This window comes from Leptonotus elevatus, chromosome 5, assembly GCF_054856555.1.
Source record: "Leptonotus elevatus isolate MCC_2025b chromosome 5, RoL_Lele_1.0, whole genome shotgun sequence".
Classification (NCBI taxonomy): Eukaryota; Metazoa; Chordata; class Actinopteri; order Syngnathiformes; family Syngnathidae; genus Leptonotus; species Leptonotus elevatus.
The window spans coordinates 12,767,501-12,786,259 of NC_141243.1; the positions used below are offsets into that span (position 1 = coordinate 12,767,501).

The 18,759-nt window shown below is 39.1% G+C and overlaps 1 protein-coding gene across 4 annotated transcripts in view; it reads right to left on the reverse strand.

Annotated features, from left to right (window-relative positions):
• ccser1 (coiled-coil serine-rich protein 1) overlaps window positions 1-18,759 on the reverse strand; it is a 116,299-nt gene that overhangs the window by 85,969 nt on the left and 11,571 nt on the right. For all 4 annotated transcript variants that reach the window (XM_086076167.1, XM_086076166.1, XM_086076168.1 and 1 more), the window contains exons 4-6: window positions 16,967-17,151; window positions 11,365-11,455; window positions 7,311-7,416 (exon numbers count right to left, since the gene is read on the reverse strand). In XM_086076167.1, coding sequence (XP_085932293.1) covers window positions 7,311-7,416; window positions 11,365-11,455; window positions 16,967-17,151 — 382 coding nt within the window. The remainder of the gene's footprint in view (window positions 1-7,310; window positions 7,417-11,364; window positions 11,456-16,966; window positions 17,152-18,759) is intronic.

Genomic DNA, 18,759 nt, shown 5'->3' on the forward strand with positions numbered 1-18,759 from the left:
AAGTTTTGAGGGCTTGGAGTTATTATACAATTCATACTCTGGTCAGGTATGGATTCTCTAAGGACTGTGTATTTTCTTGTTTTTGTTTCATTGTGAAAAATAGACGTCACCAATTTACACAAACCTGTAGTGCAGAAGGATTTATTTATTTATTTTTGTAATGGCAAATAAAATGAGTTTGCATTTACAATACTTTAACCTATTAATTGTTCTGTATGTACTGTAACTGTGTAAATGCACAGGTACAGTCGTGTTACTAAGAATTGAATTTTATATGTATTTTTCTCTTCATGTGTACCAGGTTTCAACTGAAGCACAACCTGAAGACATAGCTGAAGACGTAGCTGTCACAGACCAAGTTGACCAGGTGACGAGATTTCTTTTTGAATATTGATGTTGAAATCAGTTTTCAGAAGCAAGACGTTAGGAGTGAAGAGTGTAGAGTAGATGCTAGGGCTGAACTATATAACTAACAAATATAATCACAACAATTTTTTATGCAATGTGTATTGCCAAGACGTTCAAAATATTGTATCCAACAATAAGCTTGTATGGGACTAAAATTCCTACAAGTCGACATTAAAAATATCTCAAATTGAAGATTTGTTGGCAGTTTGGTGATTTGGATTATGCACTGTAGTGATCTTTTGTTCCCATTAATTTATTTATGGTGGATTTTAGAGATGAACTCGCTATCAATTTTATTTTATTTTTTTAAACAGAAGTGTAAACATCAGGTAGTTAATTTACTTGTATCAAGCTTGGATAAATGTGCTTTATGTTTTGGACCTTTCGCTGCACTAGAATGGACTGGCATGATGGGTATTTTATCTTCTGTGTTATTTGTATCTGCAATGGATCTTTGTTTCACGCAACCAGAATTAATAGTGCAGGCATTTTCATTGAATGAATATAATTTAGTCAAGAGGATAAATTATGACCCATGTTTATACCTTTATCTTTAGTTGCAAGCAGCTAAATGTTGAGCAATTGTCTCAATCTTAACGACTGTCTGACTCGGTAAAATAGAAAAGTCTACTGTAACTGAAGGACTGTATCACACAATATCTGTTTTAGGGGCAATGCCATAGATTAAGCATATTAACTATCCCTCTTGTTAAATGCTTCATCTCATCTTTCGAATAAATGTGACTAGATTTATAATAATCTTTAGTATGTGCACAAACTTTAGGTTCTAAATGCTTTTCTAGTTTGCTCCAGCATCTGGCACATATCCCGTTTAAAAAAAATGCAAAACTGCTTGATGATGAAGACCTTTGGTAAATTAACTTTAGCACATTAGCCCATCAATGGCGGGAGCTACTTCTGCCGCGAGCGCTCGACACTTTTCTCAAGCTTCTACTTCGAGTGTAACATCACTAAGTAACAGCGAAGTAAAGCTAGTAAATATTTATGACCACCCGCCAAAATGAATTTTAACCCGCATCTGGCAGGTTAATTTTAGAGCCACTGTATATATGCATAAGTATGTGTGCATCTACTGTATATATGGATATCATTGCTGTCCTGTGAAAAACACGTTTCCATTTTTAGGTCGCGGGCTGCTCTCCGGTAGCTCCTATGGTGGAAGTGTTTTTCACAGAACAGCGACAATATGTGTATGTATGTATGTATGTAATAATTGTTTTCGTTTAAAAAATTAGGTTGCTGATGTATCCAGTTCAAGTGAGGATTCGTTAGCAGAGGAATATGTTCCAGATTCTCACAGTACTTCGGACACTTCCTACATTGAACCTGTTTCAGAAATTCAGAAATCCGAAGGTATTTCAGGAATGAGCTATGAGAAAACTGCTCATCCTTTAAGATGAGAGGTAGTCATGTTTTAAAGAATAAAATGTTCAATGTTCACTGACTCTTTTGCATCTGGTTTCATGTCGAGCTTATCCATTACAAAGCTGTGTTTGACCTAGATAACCTGTTCACATAAGAAGCAGTTTTATTAACATACCAGTTTCAGTCTGTCCTAAAATTGTAAGTTGTAACATGAGCACCATGTTAAAACTTACAATTTTAGGACAGATCAGGTATGACTTTGCATTTCACAGTATTGTTATGTACAACAATGTGTCCTTATATCAGGTAAGTCATTACACATCAATGCCATTTTAGTTTGTGTAAAGTCAGAATGCCAGAACTTTCAAATCACTTCAGTGACATGGTTGCTGTGTGTTGTGTAAACTTTGTCCTTGTAATGTGAGTTGGTCCTCATAATTACCATTTTTGCAATGGGCGTGGCTTATTTAGGTCATTATCTATGTCCTCACAATTACGGATTTTTTCAGGTTTTTCTTTTTTTCGTGTGTTGAGTTTTTTCAAGTTTTGAAGTGAAATTCTCCTGGACAACCCCAAAAAAATTTTTTGGGTGCAAGTCCCATCTCTCTGGCATTAGCAGAAAGGGGTGTCCCTGTAATACACAATTAAACCGGTTTGGAAAAAATGTCCTCATAATACACAGAGGCAAGTATGTGTGTGTGTGTGTGTGTGTGTGTGTGTGTGTGTGTGTGTGTGTGTGTGTGTGTGTGTGTGTGTGTGTGTGTGTGTGTGTGTGTGTGTGTGTGTGTGTGTGTGTGTGTGTGTGTGTGTGTGTGTGTGTGTGCGTGTGTTATGTCGACTGAAATTAGACATTTTGGTAGCTACATAGAATGAATCACATCAAATTGGAATGTATGCTGCTCTATTTCTGACTGTGTGGGCTTAATGCTTTAAGACCACATTCTCGGCAGGGGACGATTCAACCAACTGATCTTTTTGTCTTTTTGTGACTGGCTCAAGTATGTATTTATATGATGTAAATGTATATTTTTCCACCTATGCCAAGAGTTTAATAAATTGTTGTGGAAATATTTTATATGTTACTGTAACAGCCAACCATCAGTTAATCTCTAAAACGTTACAGTGCATTCTTAATCCATCCTGAAATTTCACCCAACTGTTTACAGTTAAGGTGCTTTTACCCGCAACCAACTGACCTCACTGGTGGTGGTGTTTCAGTTTTTTTTTTTTTTTACTTTTACTATTAATTACTGGTTGTGTTGCAATAGATGAAGACTATTGCAAAATCTTGAAAAGTGTTCTATAGATGTAGTCATAACCTAACCTAATTAAGATGATCTAACAAAATAACTAATTTGGAAAATGTTCTGGCTAGAACAAACTTGTACAAAATGGAAGGTAAAATAATTACTACTTTCAAAAGCTACTCATGACACTCATATTGATTTAAGAATAAAGGATTTATTTGGCAAAATTGTATTTACCAGTGAATGGTTGCTAGTAAATTCACAGATTGAAGAATAGAAAATTTTACCTCACCAAATGGCTAAATAACGTTTCAATAAAAATAAAAAATAAAGGTTTTTCTTTAGCGCAGTGCCTTTTCCTAATTTGACTCACCTTATTTCACTATCTTCTATATTTAAAAAAAAGCTTGATGCCTGAGAAGATTGAAATATGTTTAAAATAAGGAATAAGTATTTAATTTTGTATTCAGAGCTAGTCCCGTGCAACTACACATAGTGCACAGTTTTTGGTTCCATTTTAAAATGTACTTAACATCACCTTCAAGTTACACGATCATTTGGTACAAGCTGCAAAATAAATGTAAAAAAAAAGTTGAACGTAGTTACCATCCTCTTAATTGTCTTTAGTTTTTAATTTGCACATCTTAAAGAATTCAAGTTTTAAGATGATGGTTATATTTGAGCAGCTGCTTCGCTACAGAATATTTGTATCAACTTTTTGTCCGCAAAAAATAAAAAATTAAAATGGTGCCAGCTCACCTTAGATTAATAAATAAAGAAATAAATCTGGTGAGCATTTAAAATTGTCAGTGTGCAGACGCTTATCACATGCAGCAGCCTGCAGTGGTAAATTTCCATGACACAAACCTGCTTCTTTGGAATCAAAAGTCAAAGTGAAACTTCTCAAATAAAACTTTACCTCCTTCCTTATTCAGGTCCTAAATAACTCACCCGTTTACTCAGTGATTTCAAAGAGATAAACAGTTAAAGACTTTGGAAATGCACACTGAGTGCTCGCATTTATTGTCCTATTCCAAGACAGCGATAAGACTGACTTTTCTTTTTTTTACGATTTCGCAAAACACTAAAAAGAAGGACGCTTTACGTCTCATTGTCAACAAAGAGAATGGCTGACAAAGTACAGTAGAGTGTGTATCAGCATTGTTTCAGTTTGGAGTTGCAAAAACTTGTGAAAAGAGTGTTACGTTGCTTTGCAGTAGTGTGTGTGTGGGGGGGGGGGGTATGGGTGTATATGTCAATGTGTTACAGATGTTCTATACATCAGAAAGCCAGCAGCATGTTGCAGCTGATACCCTGGACAATCGACGTGACTGACAGGTGCGTGTGTGGCTGTTCTGAGTGTGTGTTGTGTGTAGTCGAGGCGCTTGCTTCGCCTCCAGCAAATCAATGTCCCCCTCAAGGGAGCGTGCAACCTGAGAGATCACGAAGAAAGACAGCGAGGCAAACTTAACCCCAGGCCAACATATTTTTTGTGCCCTCTTTCCTCTCTCTAACTGTCTCTGTCTCTGTCAAAGTTTCACTAATGGAAATAAAATAGACAAAGTATTAGTAATATACATTAGTACCTTGGTGGATGGATGGAAATAATATAGAAAAGGTATTAGAAATACAACCTCTGCACCTAGTTTGGTTGTTCTGTTGTTGGTTTATTAATTTTGTCTTTTTTTGTCTATGTGTTGTGATTGCCTTTTGTTTATGTTAAGTGACCTTGGGTTTCATGAAAGACAATTATCATCATAATGTCAACCTCATTAACTCTTTTTCTGCCATTGACGAGAATTCTCGTCAGATAAAAATATGATGTCACGTGCCAGTGACGAGCCTTCTCGTCAACGTTTTTTTTTTGATTGTTTTTTTATGAATGGGTGGATTAGACTCTTAAGCGTCTCTCCTGCTTAAATGAAGCCAAGGAAGCACTGTAATGGTTAATGGTGACTAGTTGATGGCAACAGTTGCTCACTTTGCATGAAAACAGGAAGAATGTGTGCAGATCCTGCAATGTTCCTTTGCACATAGGAGAGTGTGTCACTCTTGTGCTTCACTCTTTACCACACACACAAAAATATTTGGTTTAATACACAAGTACCCAAACACATTCCTGATAATTTGCAAAACGTTTTGTAAGCAATTTACCAAATGTGAAAATGTTTGTTGACACACATCTTCAAAGTCACTGTTGTGCAGAAAACGCATTTTTTTTACAAAAAGCTAATTTCCTCCTTATTTGGTGAGAGAATGGTGAATTCAGTGAAACCCAGCTATTTTCAAATGGCGATTACTAAAGAACGGAATAAGGTACAACCAAAGTTTTTTTTTCTAATGAAAGAGCAGAATCCAATCTTTCATATGGTACCATGTACTATGTATATTTAGTCATAGCACATGATATTCTGGTCAGCCTTAGAAATTAGTGAAAATGCTCAAAATCGGCTGGCATTTTTGGGGTTTTCTTTTAGGAAAACACTCGGCAATGAAAGAGTAAACATAATTAGAATGACTGTCTCATAGTACCTGGTATTAAAGCTGGCATTTTTGTTTTACTAAAGTTTTTCTCTTGAGAAAACTATGATGACCTTATAAAAAAGAAAAAAGAGGAAGGACATTTTAATACAAATTCATATGGTGAGAGTGATTGCATGGATTTAATAAAGAAAAGATAGTGAAGCGAGACTTAAGGAAAAAAAACTGGCGGGTTGAAATATTTGTCTCTTGTCCAGACGCACAAACTTCACTATTCATAGAAACATTTAGTGAGAGCTGGAAGCTGCTTCTCCGTAAAAAAAAAAAAAAAATGAAGCAGCCAAAGATAAGGGTTACGTCTCAATGGTGTCTTCATATAGATGTGTCACGGTGCTATTGGCACAAGTGTCGCGAAACAAAAGGAGGCTCAGAGGGCATTTTTTCGAGGGGAAGACCTTTTAATCTTTGGGTGCAACTCAATGGAGAAGCACTTAAAGTCATAATGGTCTAGCCACTATACAACCGCTGACAACCCATTTATCAGCGACCCAAAAAGGCTCATGTGTAGGGCAGCACTGGAGAAGAACTAAGCGAATGAATTTGAATGTGCATGAAAAAAAAAAAAGTGAAGTAAGCATTACGTTTCAGCCGTCGGCCAATGGAAGACGCGACGGGTCGATCATACGCGTAAATATGGCGTGCATATTTTGTCAAAGAGAATGTATTAATGTATTTATTTAATGCCAGACTCTGCTGAGTCTTGTTTCCTCACCACTATGGGTCGTTAGAGGACATAAAGCATGTCAGTCAATTCACGACGAAGACTCAAGATCAGCAATTTTTTACGAGAGACGGTAGCCCCTTCGGCAGCTTGGTTGTGGTCTAGATAGTCTACCCTACTGGGATCCAATGCAAGAGCTGAATCGACGTTTTACACAGATAATACTAAATACACTGTCAGCATGGAATTCATTTAATAGCCTAAGGTAATGAAAATTGACAAGTGACTAGAAACTTTAGTACCTTCTTGTCATGCCTGGTTTTAACAAAGGAATACGTTGATGGGAAAAGAGTCCCTGATGGGAGAAACCAAAGAGTGCGACAACAACAAAAGCTAGAAACTTTAATGCCATAATGCCCTGAGATATGAGCTTAATTTGTTCCAAGGCCAAGCTCATCACTTAAAGCACCCATAAATTGGCTTTCCCTGGCAAAATTAATGGAAATGCTATTCATTCGTTCCAGCCCCGCCTTGGACTTCAGGAGGCAGTATAATACCGTCATGCAGATACAAATGGAGAGAATAGTACTTCTTATTCTGTTTGTTGCAATAATATTGTTCTTTTTTCGTAGAGGATAAAGAAAATACACCTGTGAATATTACATAAGAAAATAATTATTTGTTTTACATTTAGTTTGACAGGAAACTTCAACTGTTCATTTTTTTCCAAAGCGCTGCATACGGTGCTCGTATTTCAAGTTTGTACCCGCAAGTTGAAGCCCAAAAAAAATAAAAAAAGGTAGCCTATGTCAGGTCACTTACCTTGTCATACCAATGGAATGAAATGTACTTCAGCTTTTTGTCATACCTGGTTTGGCAATAAATGTTGTATGGTGGTTCAAGTTCACTATTTAGCGAACCAAAGTAAAGGCACACTGCTCAGTAGAGTATATTTTAACGCACTGCTTGTTGTACAACCAAAATAATGAACATATTGTCAAATGAACGCTTCTCTGATGGTATGTTTTTTGTGTTTGTTTGTTTGTTTGTTTTTTGCCGAGTGTTACCTGTGGCAGTTGTCTTTTAATGGGATGCGATCTCCGGATGGGTCGATCGGGGAATGGAGCAGGTTGAGACAAGATGCCAAGGACTGGCTGGAGTCTTGTCTGGAAACTGTGCAAGCAAACACACACATGCAAGCACACACAAACATGTGAAGGTAACCGACTAAAATATATTCTAGTCCATGAAAAAGAAAACTGTTCGGTACATATTTCAAAGCAGTTGTGGTGCCATAGGAAATGTTATTTATCTGTTCCAGGATCAAATAGCATAATTAATGATGCAAGTTCGTAGGAATTACAATTGACAGGAAATAGTCATGGAAAGCTCATGTCGGACACACAAAAAGATGGTGGACTATCAGCTGGTCACCAAAGGTAGCTGCTCTTAAAATTAATAGAGCGCATCTAACATCTTTATCATTTTAACTACTCTCATGAGTAGCTTGTCAGTTGGTAGCTAGCTTGCTGGAGGCTAACGCTAAAGCAGTTGACCATGCACACTTGACATCCAGCTCTGTGCATTACCTCCACCCACGCTACTACTGCTTTGAAGCCTCTCATGGGGAATGTTGCACTTTGCAAATTACATTAGCATCTGCTTGGTCAAAGTAATGTTTGTGTGTGCATAATTGTTATTTAATTAATTGTACATATTGCTTTCAAGGCATTAAACCAAGTCCGACTAGTTGACGCTTCGCCTTTTCCACTCCGCAATGATTGTTAACATTTAATCACGCATTTTGTGGTGGTGGGTTTGCGCAACAGCGTTTGGCAATATTTTACAAAACAATTTGACAGGCTGCCACTTTGCCAAATATACAAGTATATCTACATATATAACAAAAAAACACGCGCTATGCACACCCAGCTGAAAGGGCATCCATTACTTCTCGCTGACGAGCAGCCTTAAATCATCTCGTTCAATTCTCAGCAAATTCACCAAACACCCCAAAGTAACACTGAAAAAAACTGATAATACTCTGTAGTCATTGAACCCTTATATTCATAAATGAACAATTAATGTCGCCAAAGAAAACATCTCTTAACCATCAGACTTCATCATGCACACAGTAGATCTGCTCGCTAGCCTCGTCTTCCTTCCATTAGCCCCACCCCCAACTCAGTCTTACAATCACAAATCCTAGATACCTTCAGCGTCAAACTCGACTCAACTATCATCACCTTAGGTTCAATTACAAAACAATCTGAAATTGTTCAATGCCTGTAGCTCTCCTTTGTTGCAGTGATTTTCATTTCCTGTTCTATGGTTATGCTCACGCACATCGGACGCTGTGCAAATGAGGCGGAGGCCACACAGATTCCAGCAGCCCAACACTATTGGTTATAAATTGCTATGAAATGCCTTGCTCTTTAATAAAAGACTGCAAAACAAGCTTCCCGAGAGAGGTTAAAAGAAATTGCGGCTATGTGGTGACTCGGGGCACCATGTGAGGACAGGTGCGTGTGTGTATCTGTAAAAAGTGCCAACTTGATCACAATAATTCAAGCGCTTAATTTCGTACTCGTCTGCACACCATTAGGGCCGATGACTAAGCATGCGCACTCCTGTGCGTGTGCTTGAGTGTTTGTGTTTGTTATTAATGACAGTGGCTTCTTTTCCGATACATCAGCCAGTGTGTCCTCTGAGATCTTGTGTTTGTGCAAGCGATGTTCAAAAACCCACACTCTGCTCCATCGCTTGCTCTCTACAAAGTTCAAACCTTCTTTCTTTAACGGTCTTCAAAATGGAAACTGTGTGCCTTGCTATATACAACAATCCATCCATCCATCAGCAACAGCGCATTGAGGGTTTTTGTCATTTTCATTTTACCCTGCTTTCTGCAGCCAAGTTAGCATTGCAAATGAGAATCTGCTCTCAACTGGATAATTAAAGGTTAAATAAATAAATGAAAATGAAATAAGGTCTCGGGTAAGCTGGGGCCTATCCCAGCTCACTTTGGACAAAAAGTTAAGGTACTCCCCAGACTGGTTGCCAGTTTATCACAGGGCACATATAGACAAACATGGATTGACACTCACATTCACACCTAAGTAGATATGGTACCGAGCCCCAGTACTAAACTGGCCCCGGGCTCAACTTGGAATATTGGTAAACTCAAACATTTAAGGTTCCCTTAATAGTCTTGTAGAAAGTCAAATTACTTTGATTTATTTAGGCGGGATGAACATTATTTGTGACCTTCTAGCACTCTGATCTCGTTTCTAACAAGCAATAAAATTATTTTATTTTCTCCTTCCTGTACCAGTGTGCTGTGCTTCGGCAATGGTAGCAACTACTGTGCCAATCGAGCTCCAACTACTCGGAGTTGGAAGCTGTGCCGCCACCGCGTTACCAGCTTGGGACTCCAGCCACCAAGTCATTGGCCAGCAAGCAGCCTCTGTGTGAAGGCTTCGAAGAGTGACCTTTAACTAATGTACACTCAAGCAGCGCGAGCTTTAAATTGGATTAGCTCTGTGGCTATGCTAACCTGGCATCGGAGCCGCGTTTCATGCTTTAGGCATGACTAATCAATTTATAACCAATGCAACCTAACTCAGTTTATCCGTACCCATAATAATTTATTATTATTTATTTAAATTTATTGAAATGCTGGCCCTTAATCTGCTCCAGACCCCCTAAAATGCAAACAATTTTAAAGTTTTTAATAAAGACAATGAGCATTGTATTATTGTGTAAAAACTCAAAACATGAAAAGAGAATGTAAAGATTTTTTTCTCATTTTGTATTTTATTGTTTGACACCTGTCCTGTTCACTAAACGACTGAAAGTGAATCTGCGGTCGTGGTTCTCCTTGCCCACATGCATGGTAATTGCAGCTGATCTATAGAATTTTCACTTCACAAGACAAAAACAACAATAATAATAATAATAATAATGTATATTTGTTAAAACTCCACCAAGCGAACGCTCGTAACTCAAAAAAACATCAAGTCAAGACACCACTGTGTTATCATCAGTGAAGTGAAGCGTACATTCTCACCATCTGTGCAAGCGCTTATGAATGGAATGAAAAAAATCCAGTGTAGTCTCAGCAAATCTCACCAATTAACCCGCTCGACTAATCAGGACTATTTTGCATGGCGACACGTACACAGCAGCACAACATAAGCGTTTCAGACAATTAGCAGCATTTTAAATTAATCGAGCTCCGGTTAACACATGCAGGTGAGGTGCGTGACATGCACAACTCATTTAAAAAACGTCTCACACACATTCGATCCCCCAAAAAAAAAATGCTTGGCATGCTTTGCAGCGTCGCGCCAGGCAACACGTGTACCTTAGTAATCATTTCTCAAGCATGAGAAACGCTACTATATCAAAGTTGTGTGCCATATGTTGAAAGATTGGGAGAGACGGTTCAACCGGAGGCAACAAAATAGATGCGAGGAGGATCAAAGAAAACTACCATAGGAGGACTGAGGAGGCCTGTGTGATGCATGTGATCAAAACATAAGACTCTACAGGCCCTTCGAGGAATCCAATAGAAAAGGTACAGTGAGCATGCCAAAAGCCTGAAGAAAAAAAAAACAAGGGCTAGCCTAACCATCATCATATGTGATGTCAGGAAATCTCGTGAGACTTCTGCTCAGTCAGAATTTAGACGACTGACTGACTTCACGAAATGGAATGAACAATGAGATACATTTTTCAGTTTCAACCCACCCAAGGAACATAAAAAGACAGTGACACCTAATAGAGGGAGGGCAGGAAGAGTAGAACTGACAAGTCACCCAGCGGCACCCCGATTCTTTTGATGAGAAAAAGGGAGAACAAGAGGGGGATGAGTGGGGGGGGATCACCTCCCAAACTATGCTCCAAGTGTTTGTTGCTGTAGGAATGATCAATAATCAATATTATTGGTAGAAATACAGGGCTCCAAAATCAGAGTCAGAGGTGTAGGTCAGCTCTGCTTGTAATATAGTTAGGAATGATAAATTGTTACTAACAACAAAGGATTTATGAGGGTGACATTTTGAGCCTGGAACTCACTTCACATTATTTTCTACTATATGGCAATTTTATAAAAGCACTTACCGTGACGGTGGCGCTGATCGTCAGATAGGTCCAGGTCCAACATGAGGTCATCTTCATCCAGCTCAGAAGAGCCCAAATTATTCAGAACATCCTAAAGACAGACACACGCAAAATAAAGATGACTAATATGTTGTTGTTTTTTCATTCATTTCGTAATTAGTGGGAAATAACATCAATACAATATAGAGCAGACACATTAATCCAACAATTCTGGAACGCCACAGGACACAAATCACGCAAATTAAAATAAGTTAGACAGCACAAGCTACAAAAAAGACGTAGTTTGAATCATTTGTAGAAAAAGAGCTAATGTTATCTCCATTTTGGAAGAGTGCTGGAACTTTCTTGCCTATGAGCTATAAGAGAATAACATTGACCATCCATCCATCTACTTTCTTGTCCTCATTAGGGTCGCCATCCCAGAAGACTTTTGGGCGAGAGGCAGGATACACCATGGACTGGTTGCCAGCCAATCACTGAGCACATATACAACAACTGTTCACACTCACATTTGCACCGATGGACAATATAAGAGTCTTCATGAAGCTAACATGCATGTTCTGGAGATGTGGGAGAAGGCTGGAATACCTGCACAGCATGCAAATGAGATTCAAACCCAAAACCTCTTGACTGTGAGGCTTTTAGATGTGCTGCAGAAAGTGATCAGTTCTATAAAAAGACAAGTAGTGATTCACCTAACATGGGATTTTATTTTATTATTATTTTTTGTATTCCATCATAATCAACTTCAATGAAATTACAAGTAAAAAAGTCAAGTAAATCTAACATGTTAAAATATTACTTACACTGCCCTTTCATAAAGTATTCTGGACTATTATTCTATTAGGACAGCCCTCCCATGCTACAGACAGTGAAGAGCTATGTTAAGGTATAAAATGTCTGCATCAGTCGGAGGCTGAAAGGAAACAGCAGCTCTTTCAATATCAGAATACAATCCAATACTGCCATCTAACGGTCAGGAAAGGAATGACTACTGCAGGGGGGGGGGGGGGCACAAAATATTACTCTGAAAGATCTCCTACTTTACTGACGTGTACATTTACTATAGAAAGGTGAAAGGAATATTTGGAGGACAAGCATTTGAAAGCTTTATACAGCGTGAGTGTGAATGGCTACATGTCTACAAAACCCCTGTGATTGGCTCGTATAGAATATGGATGAATAGATTTCCATTATATAGTACTCAACTATTAGTAACCATCCCTGATCTGCCCTCTGATTGGCTGGTAATCATTCCAGTGTGAAGTCAACCTCTACTCACTCCAGAGTCAGCTGGGATAGGTTCCGGTGAGGACAAAAGCTATAGAAAATGGACGGTTGCTTCCTTTCCCAATAAATGCTTAACACTGGTTGAAAGACCTTAGTTAAACTCTTGCTCTGGAGAAAAACTAAATCCATGCGACCCGGGAGGGGCTGGGAAAATCCAATAAGCGACTTTGTTGGGCTCTCATCACTGCTGTTTGGACTAAAACAATGCAACAGCCTCATTCTGTATTGATCCGCTACACCGACACATGAGAAGCGAGTGAGAAAAAAGGCACATGAAGGAATAACTAAAAAGGTTGTGTGCCTTTTTAGAAGCAGCTGCTGTCCGTAAATGACAAACTGAATCTTTCAGTTCTTCTTCAGTGAACCCGGCAATAAAAATTTTAAAAAAGCATGCATTGAAGCTAATAGACACACACACACTACATTGTAAAATAAATTAAAGTCTTCACAGTGTAATACCGCAACACACACACTTCATTTGAGGCTAAATGAGCCATTTTGCCAAGTAAGTATGGCTTTTCCGATGCTGAGATGTCACCTTTATACCTCCGTTATGCCATTTGAGAGCGTATAATCGTGCTGCTAATGGACACACCAGGCCGGGGGTCTCATTAGAGGCTTGATCTTCTCTGTAAGTTCTACAACACAGTGGTGACAATGCTGTCCTTTTGAGACTTGACATTCATTGTATAGTCAACACTTTGGGTGAAGGAAACGAAAGATTTGCAGCCAGGTGGGGCAGCCTGGAGTACACAGAATAACAAACTCGTTTCCTTCTTTCGGACACCTCACAGCCACTTGTGTTTACTAGAATCATGCATCCGGGGCCGCGCCGGGGTGGTGAGGACCGAAGGTCTTGATGAATGTAAATTCCATCTCTTGAACGAGGATGCATAAAAAGGAACGTTACGCACTTGGCCTAAGGGGTCCTTTCTCACCTATTGATCACCTTTACAACCTTTATCTGGTTCTAATCAATTGGTGCGCTTGTAAACCTTATCCCCCCCGTTTTACTGGGTTGGGTATTCCAGCATGCCGCATTCAAACTCACAAGTGGTTTAGACTGCTAATGAGTAGTTCATTCAGGTGAAACGGGATGAAAATAAAATCATTATGTTTGAAGGTCATGGTTTGTGAGGTTATTTTCTCAAATGCATTTGGCCACATGAATAAAACACAAACTTTTTACTGCAAACCTTAGAAACCGATGGTTGGTTAGGCATAGCGACAAAGTGGCAACGTAATCAAGTCGTTTTGCTATCAAATACTGCCCCAAATAGACCAGACACTTAGCAAAATTTGCATATTTAAACTAAAATAATCAAGGAATGACAGAACTAGAGGATTAATCATTTAATTTGAAGTCTTGTGTTGATTTAAGAGACGTGAGAGGAGTCCCTCCGGTCTATCGATATGTGCTGTGCACAGTTTCTGCCCTTAGGTATCAATAATGCCTAGAGCATGGAATTCAATGTGGGCATGACGTTAAAACGTTATTCGAAAGAGGGGAAAAGGACATCAAAGACGCATTGACCATGGGGCTTTGTTGTGATACGTTGCTAATGATCCACTCTCCTTTGCTATATGCGGAAGGATGCACCTTTTCACCCCTGCCTGAGCTGAGGATGCAGATGCAAAGTTTAAAAAAAAAAGTGTTATAAAGGAAGGGTAAGAGCTACTTTTCCCGGACAGCCTGTGTCAGTCACATGCTCAAAAAAAATAAAATAAAAAGCATCCGCCTTCGTTAGGAGACAGGAGAGAATGAAATAAAATGAAATACACTGTATGAAATAGTTTGCCTTCTTTTTAAGAAATGAATAATGCAGGAAAGTGATGGCTGCTGGCCAGAGGCTGAGCTGAACTATCCAGTGGATCCCGCATACTCATTTGGCACCCATGGATTCGCTTACCCAATACTTTTTTTTCCACAATATTTTTTTATTGAGGTTTATCCCAATTTTTTCAAGAAAGATGAACATTATTTTTCTTTTTAATTCTTAATATAGTAAGTCACTGGTGAGCTAGTTTTAGAAGAGACCCATGGGCTGCTCATGTTGTCCTTGCGGCTAACTAGTACCCGTTGGCACCACGTTTTTATTTTTTTTAGCAATGCACAATAATTGACATAGCACAAAGACATCCGCGTATGCTCTCGACTCCGTCCTTCCTCCCCTCCCTCCCGCCTGTGTGCATCTGCTCTCCACTCCCTTCTCCGCTCAGCCAAGGAGAGAAATAAATGTCAGCTTGTCTCTCCAAGGTGGGTTAGTGATCTCTGCGAGCAGCCAATTATATTGCACTACTTTGCCTGCTTTGTATTCCCCTCATAAAATAAAAATGTTCATTACCGGTGACTGGCATTTTTAGCGGTAACTAATACCTTGACTTTTTAAAACCAGGTAAACCATCAAACCATAAATTGGCTCATGCTGGCAGTTGTCATGGCTCTACAATTCTTGATTACTGACAGTCACGCACGAAACAATTGCAGTTGGATGCATAGATGCATTTACTGCCATCCGTTACTTACTACTTAAATGAAACCAGTCGCGGCTAGTTTGTCGTCTAGAAATCAGCTACGGGAAGATAACGTATTCCTACACTGCAGCACAGCAACGTAGAAGCAGAGTTTTTAAAAAATTCACACAGAAATACATAGTCAAGTCCATAATTGCATATCAACTAGTCAGATGGCGTGCTGATTGGAAGTGACGACTTAAAGTGTATAATTAGCTTTGATTGAGTTTGAATGAATTTGAAACTTTTATTTCCATGGTGTAGATTGATAACGCACTGATTAAACAGAGGACAGGACAACTGATTAGAGCCAACGCTTTCTGCCGTAACTAAATAAATGCAAAAAAAAATGCGTTCAAAGTCATCGGAGCTCATCTCGACAATAAATGCAGACAACCTCCGGAGAAATGTTTTTGCGTGATTATCTTGTCAAGAGCAAGTGGGCGCAATCGCTGTCGGGCCGCTACGTTATTATCTGGCTGTCAAAGGCGCCGAAAAGGTGGGCGAAACGGCAAACGCGATAAGTGCGACAAATATCTCAAAGCTGCCCCCCCAGCACCTGAAAGGAACGCCGAGATAACAACAGGAACGAGCAGAAGTAAGTAAACAGATACCTTACAGTTTTATCTTTAGTGAGCTTCACAAATATGCCTCATTCGTCACTCCAAATCTATATTTCATGTACGGCAATCTTAATGTGGGCTATAATGGAACATCATCGCCGCAGTTTCAAGAAAGAAGATATGTTACATTTACTGAAATGGAAATGGTAAATGAAAATGATCATGTTGCTACTGAATCAGTGAATGTCTTACCCATGACCCTCCAAAGTCTATTGCCTTAAAGCTTTTAAGTGGACATTTTATCAAAAATGCACCATTGTTATTCCTTGTATGCAAATATTAGGAAGTCCAGAGTACTTATTCACCCGTCAAGTGTGACACTGAACACCCACACGGATTTTTTTCAACCCATAACGTGATCAGCTAGGGTGGGTGAAGAGTCACTTTAGTAGCAATGTGGTGCAAAGTGCTACATATACATGCAGTATAGTTTTTATAGTTTGATAGTTTTGATGCCTTCACAATTGGAAATACTTGTATTGCCGTCATAAGGTGTGTTCTTTTTTTCCGCAATACTCTGCTCTGGCAAGTAAACGGCACTTGCTTGCCTGTTCAATTACATAGTTGCGCCTCCTGTTGTCATGGGAACGAAACTTGTACAGTACTCTCGTTTGTGCCGTTTAGTGTTAGTTTTATTTTGATGAAGTTCCTACTTACTGGTTTTATTCCCATTTCAGCTTTTGAAGCATTGACTGACTTTTTTGTGAATATAGGACTGTGATTTTAATCCTCTGCGATTGGTGGATTTGGCCTATTTGAAGGAGCACCGAGTAACTTTCACACTAGCCATCAAGTGGTTAAGCTGCTATACGCTTATCAGTTGTAATGAAAATGTGATATTTTGTATTTTGTTTTAAATTATGCTACTCTGGGTTTCATTATATACTTGAGTGACAGTTCGTGTTAATGGGAGCTGCGTCATTTAATTCATTCAATGGTCATTAAAGTTAAGAGTGTGTTTTAAGAGTGTTTTATTGTTTTCAAACTTCTGTCTGAATGAACTTTTGCAACAATTAAAAGTGTTTAAAAAAGATAATGAAGGTTTTATGATGGTTCCAGTTTGGCCTCTGGAACAAATGATTCCAAATATAATTGATCTCAATGGGAAATTATCTTATGATTATCATCAAAGTACCACACCACTGTGTCTTACAAGCAAAGGTGCACAAACTTACCAGACTTCCCAGTTTGGATGATGAGGAGTTGTTCCTGTGTTTAAGCAGGCCGCATCCATCCACACCGGGGGTGTCCCGTTGGTTGCCGTGGATACGAGGACCGCCGGCCCCTTCGGAGGAGGAACGCAAACGCCGCTCCAAGCGCATCACCTCGTGGTAGGGGCTGACACTGCTGCACAGCGAGGCTGCAGGAAGGAACACGACAACATTAAACATTCACGTTAAATACAGTTGTTGTATTTGTTAATTGTATTGAAACTAAATCAAGGAAGAGAGTCACAACAACGTGGCAGAGGTTATAGTGAACAAAAGAGAGCCACGACAACAAACAGGAATGTGGAAGAAAGGCAGAACAGAGGCCTCCCTCACCACATTTGCATTTGCATACTGAACAGTGTTTACAAAGTGTGTGCGCGGGACTCCTTTTATTTTCACACATTAAAAAGTGAGTGGGCGTAATTGCATGTTTGTCCTCACACTGAAGAAATCTTTGGAATTTTAAAAGCATTCCAAAAAAATGCAAAGGGCTTGAGACTCACACTAGAGCAGAGGAATAATGTTCATATAACCATTATAATAGTTTTGTTTTGCCGTGTGGATTTGTTGAGGGCAGCACTGTGTTCTGGGAGTTATCACAGTTCTGGATCGCATGCCTCAAAGTTCTAAGGTTCTGGGTTCGAATCTGCGGTGTTTGTTGGTCGTCCCCATGCGTACCAGGGTTTTTCGTGGAGCAGTCTAGATCGTACGGAATACAATTACACACAGGCAGATAGACAGATCTTTTACAGACAGGCTTCTGATATCTTTTTTGTTTTGTTTTTGTTTTACAAGCAGCATGTGAGGTACCTCTGATACTACCTCAAAAAATGAAACATTACGGTCTTTTACTCTTATCCTAACACCTTAGAAGGCTGAAACTTGCTGTGTCGACTTTGTCCCTCTATTCCATGTCAGTGCATTTTATATGTAACACTAATACATTTTAGATGGGAAATGACATCGACAGAGAGTGTAAGCGGGCTTTTGATGTCTCTTAAGAAAGTGGAAAATTGCTCTCTTTTACAGGCAGTGTAAAAGTGGTTTCTAATACTACCTCAGAAGGCAGAAACTTGCTACATCAACTTTGTCCCCTCAATCTGTGTCTGTGACTTCTTCCGGACCATTGCTTCATTTTAAAAAAAGATGAAAAATCTTGTGTTTTTTACGGGAAATGGAAAAGGAGCTTCTAATACTACCTTGAAGGCCGTAACTTGCCATATTGACGTTGTTGCCTCCCATTCCAGGTCATTGCCGTTTATACAGAAAAGGACAGAAAAATATCTGTTTTTCCGGCAGTGTTTAGGAAGCTTCCAATACAACTTGAGAAAGTGGAACATTGCAGTCTTTTACAGAGAGTGCAAAAGGCGCTTGTGATACTACCACACAGGGCCAAATCTTGCTGTGTTGACTTTGTTCCCTCATTCCATGTCAGTGCCGTTTGTACGCAACATAACATTTTCTATGTTTACAAAAATATGGGAAATGTCTGCTTTTACAGGCAGTGCGTAAGGAGTTTATGATACTACCTCAGGAAGTGTTTTGATACTTGAAATGTCAACTTAGCCCATTCCATGTCGGCGCAGTTTATACAGAACATTACTCCATTTAAAAAAAAAAAAAAAGAAGGAAATTGTAGGCCTTCTCAGTGAAAAAGGGGCTTCTCAAACTACCTCAGAAAGTGGAAAGCCACTCTTTCAAAAGCAGTGTAAAACATGGTTTCTGCAGGTATCAGCAAATCGAATTTAATGTTTTTT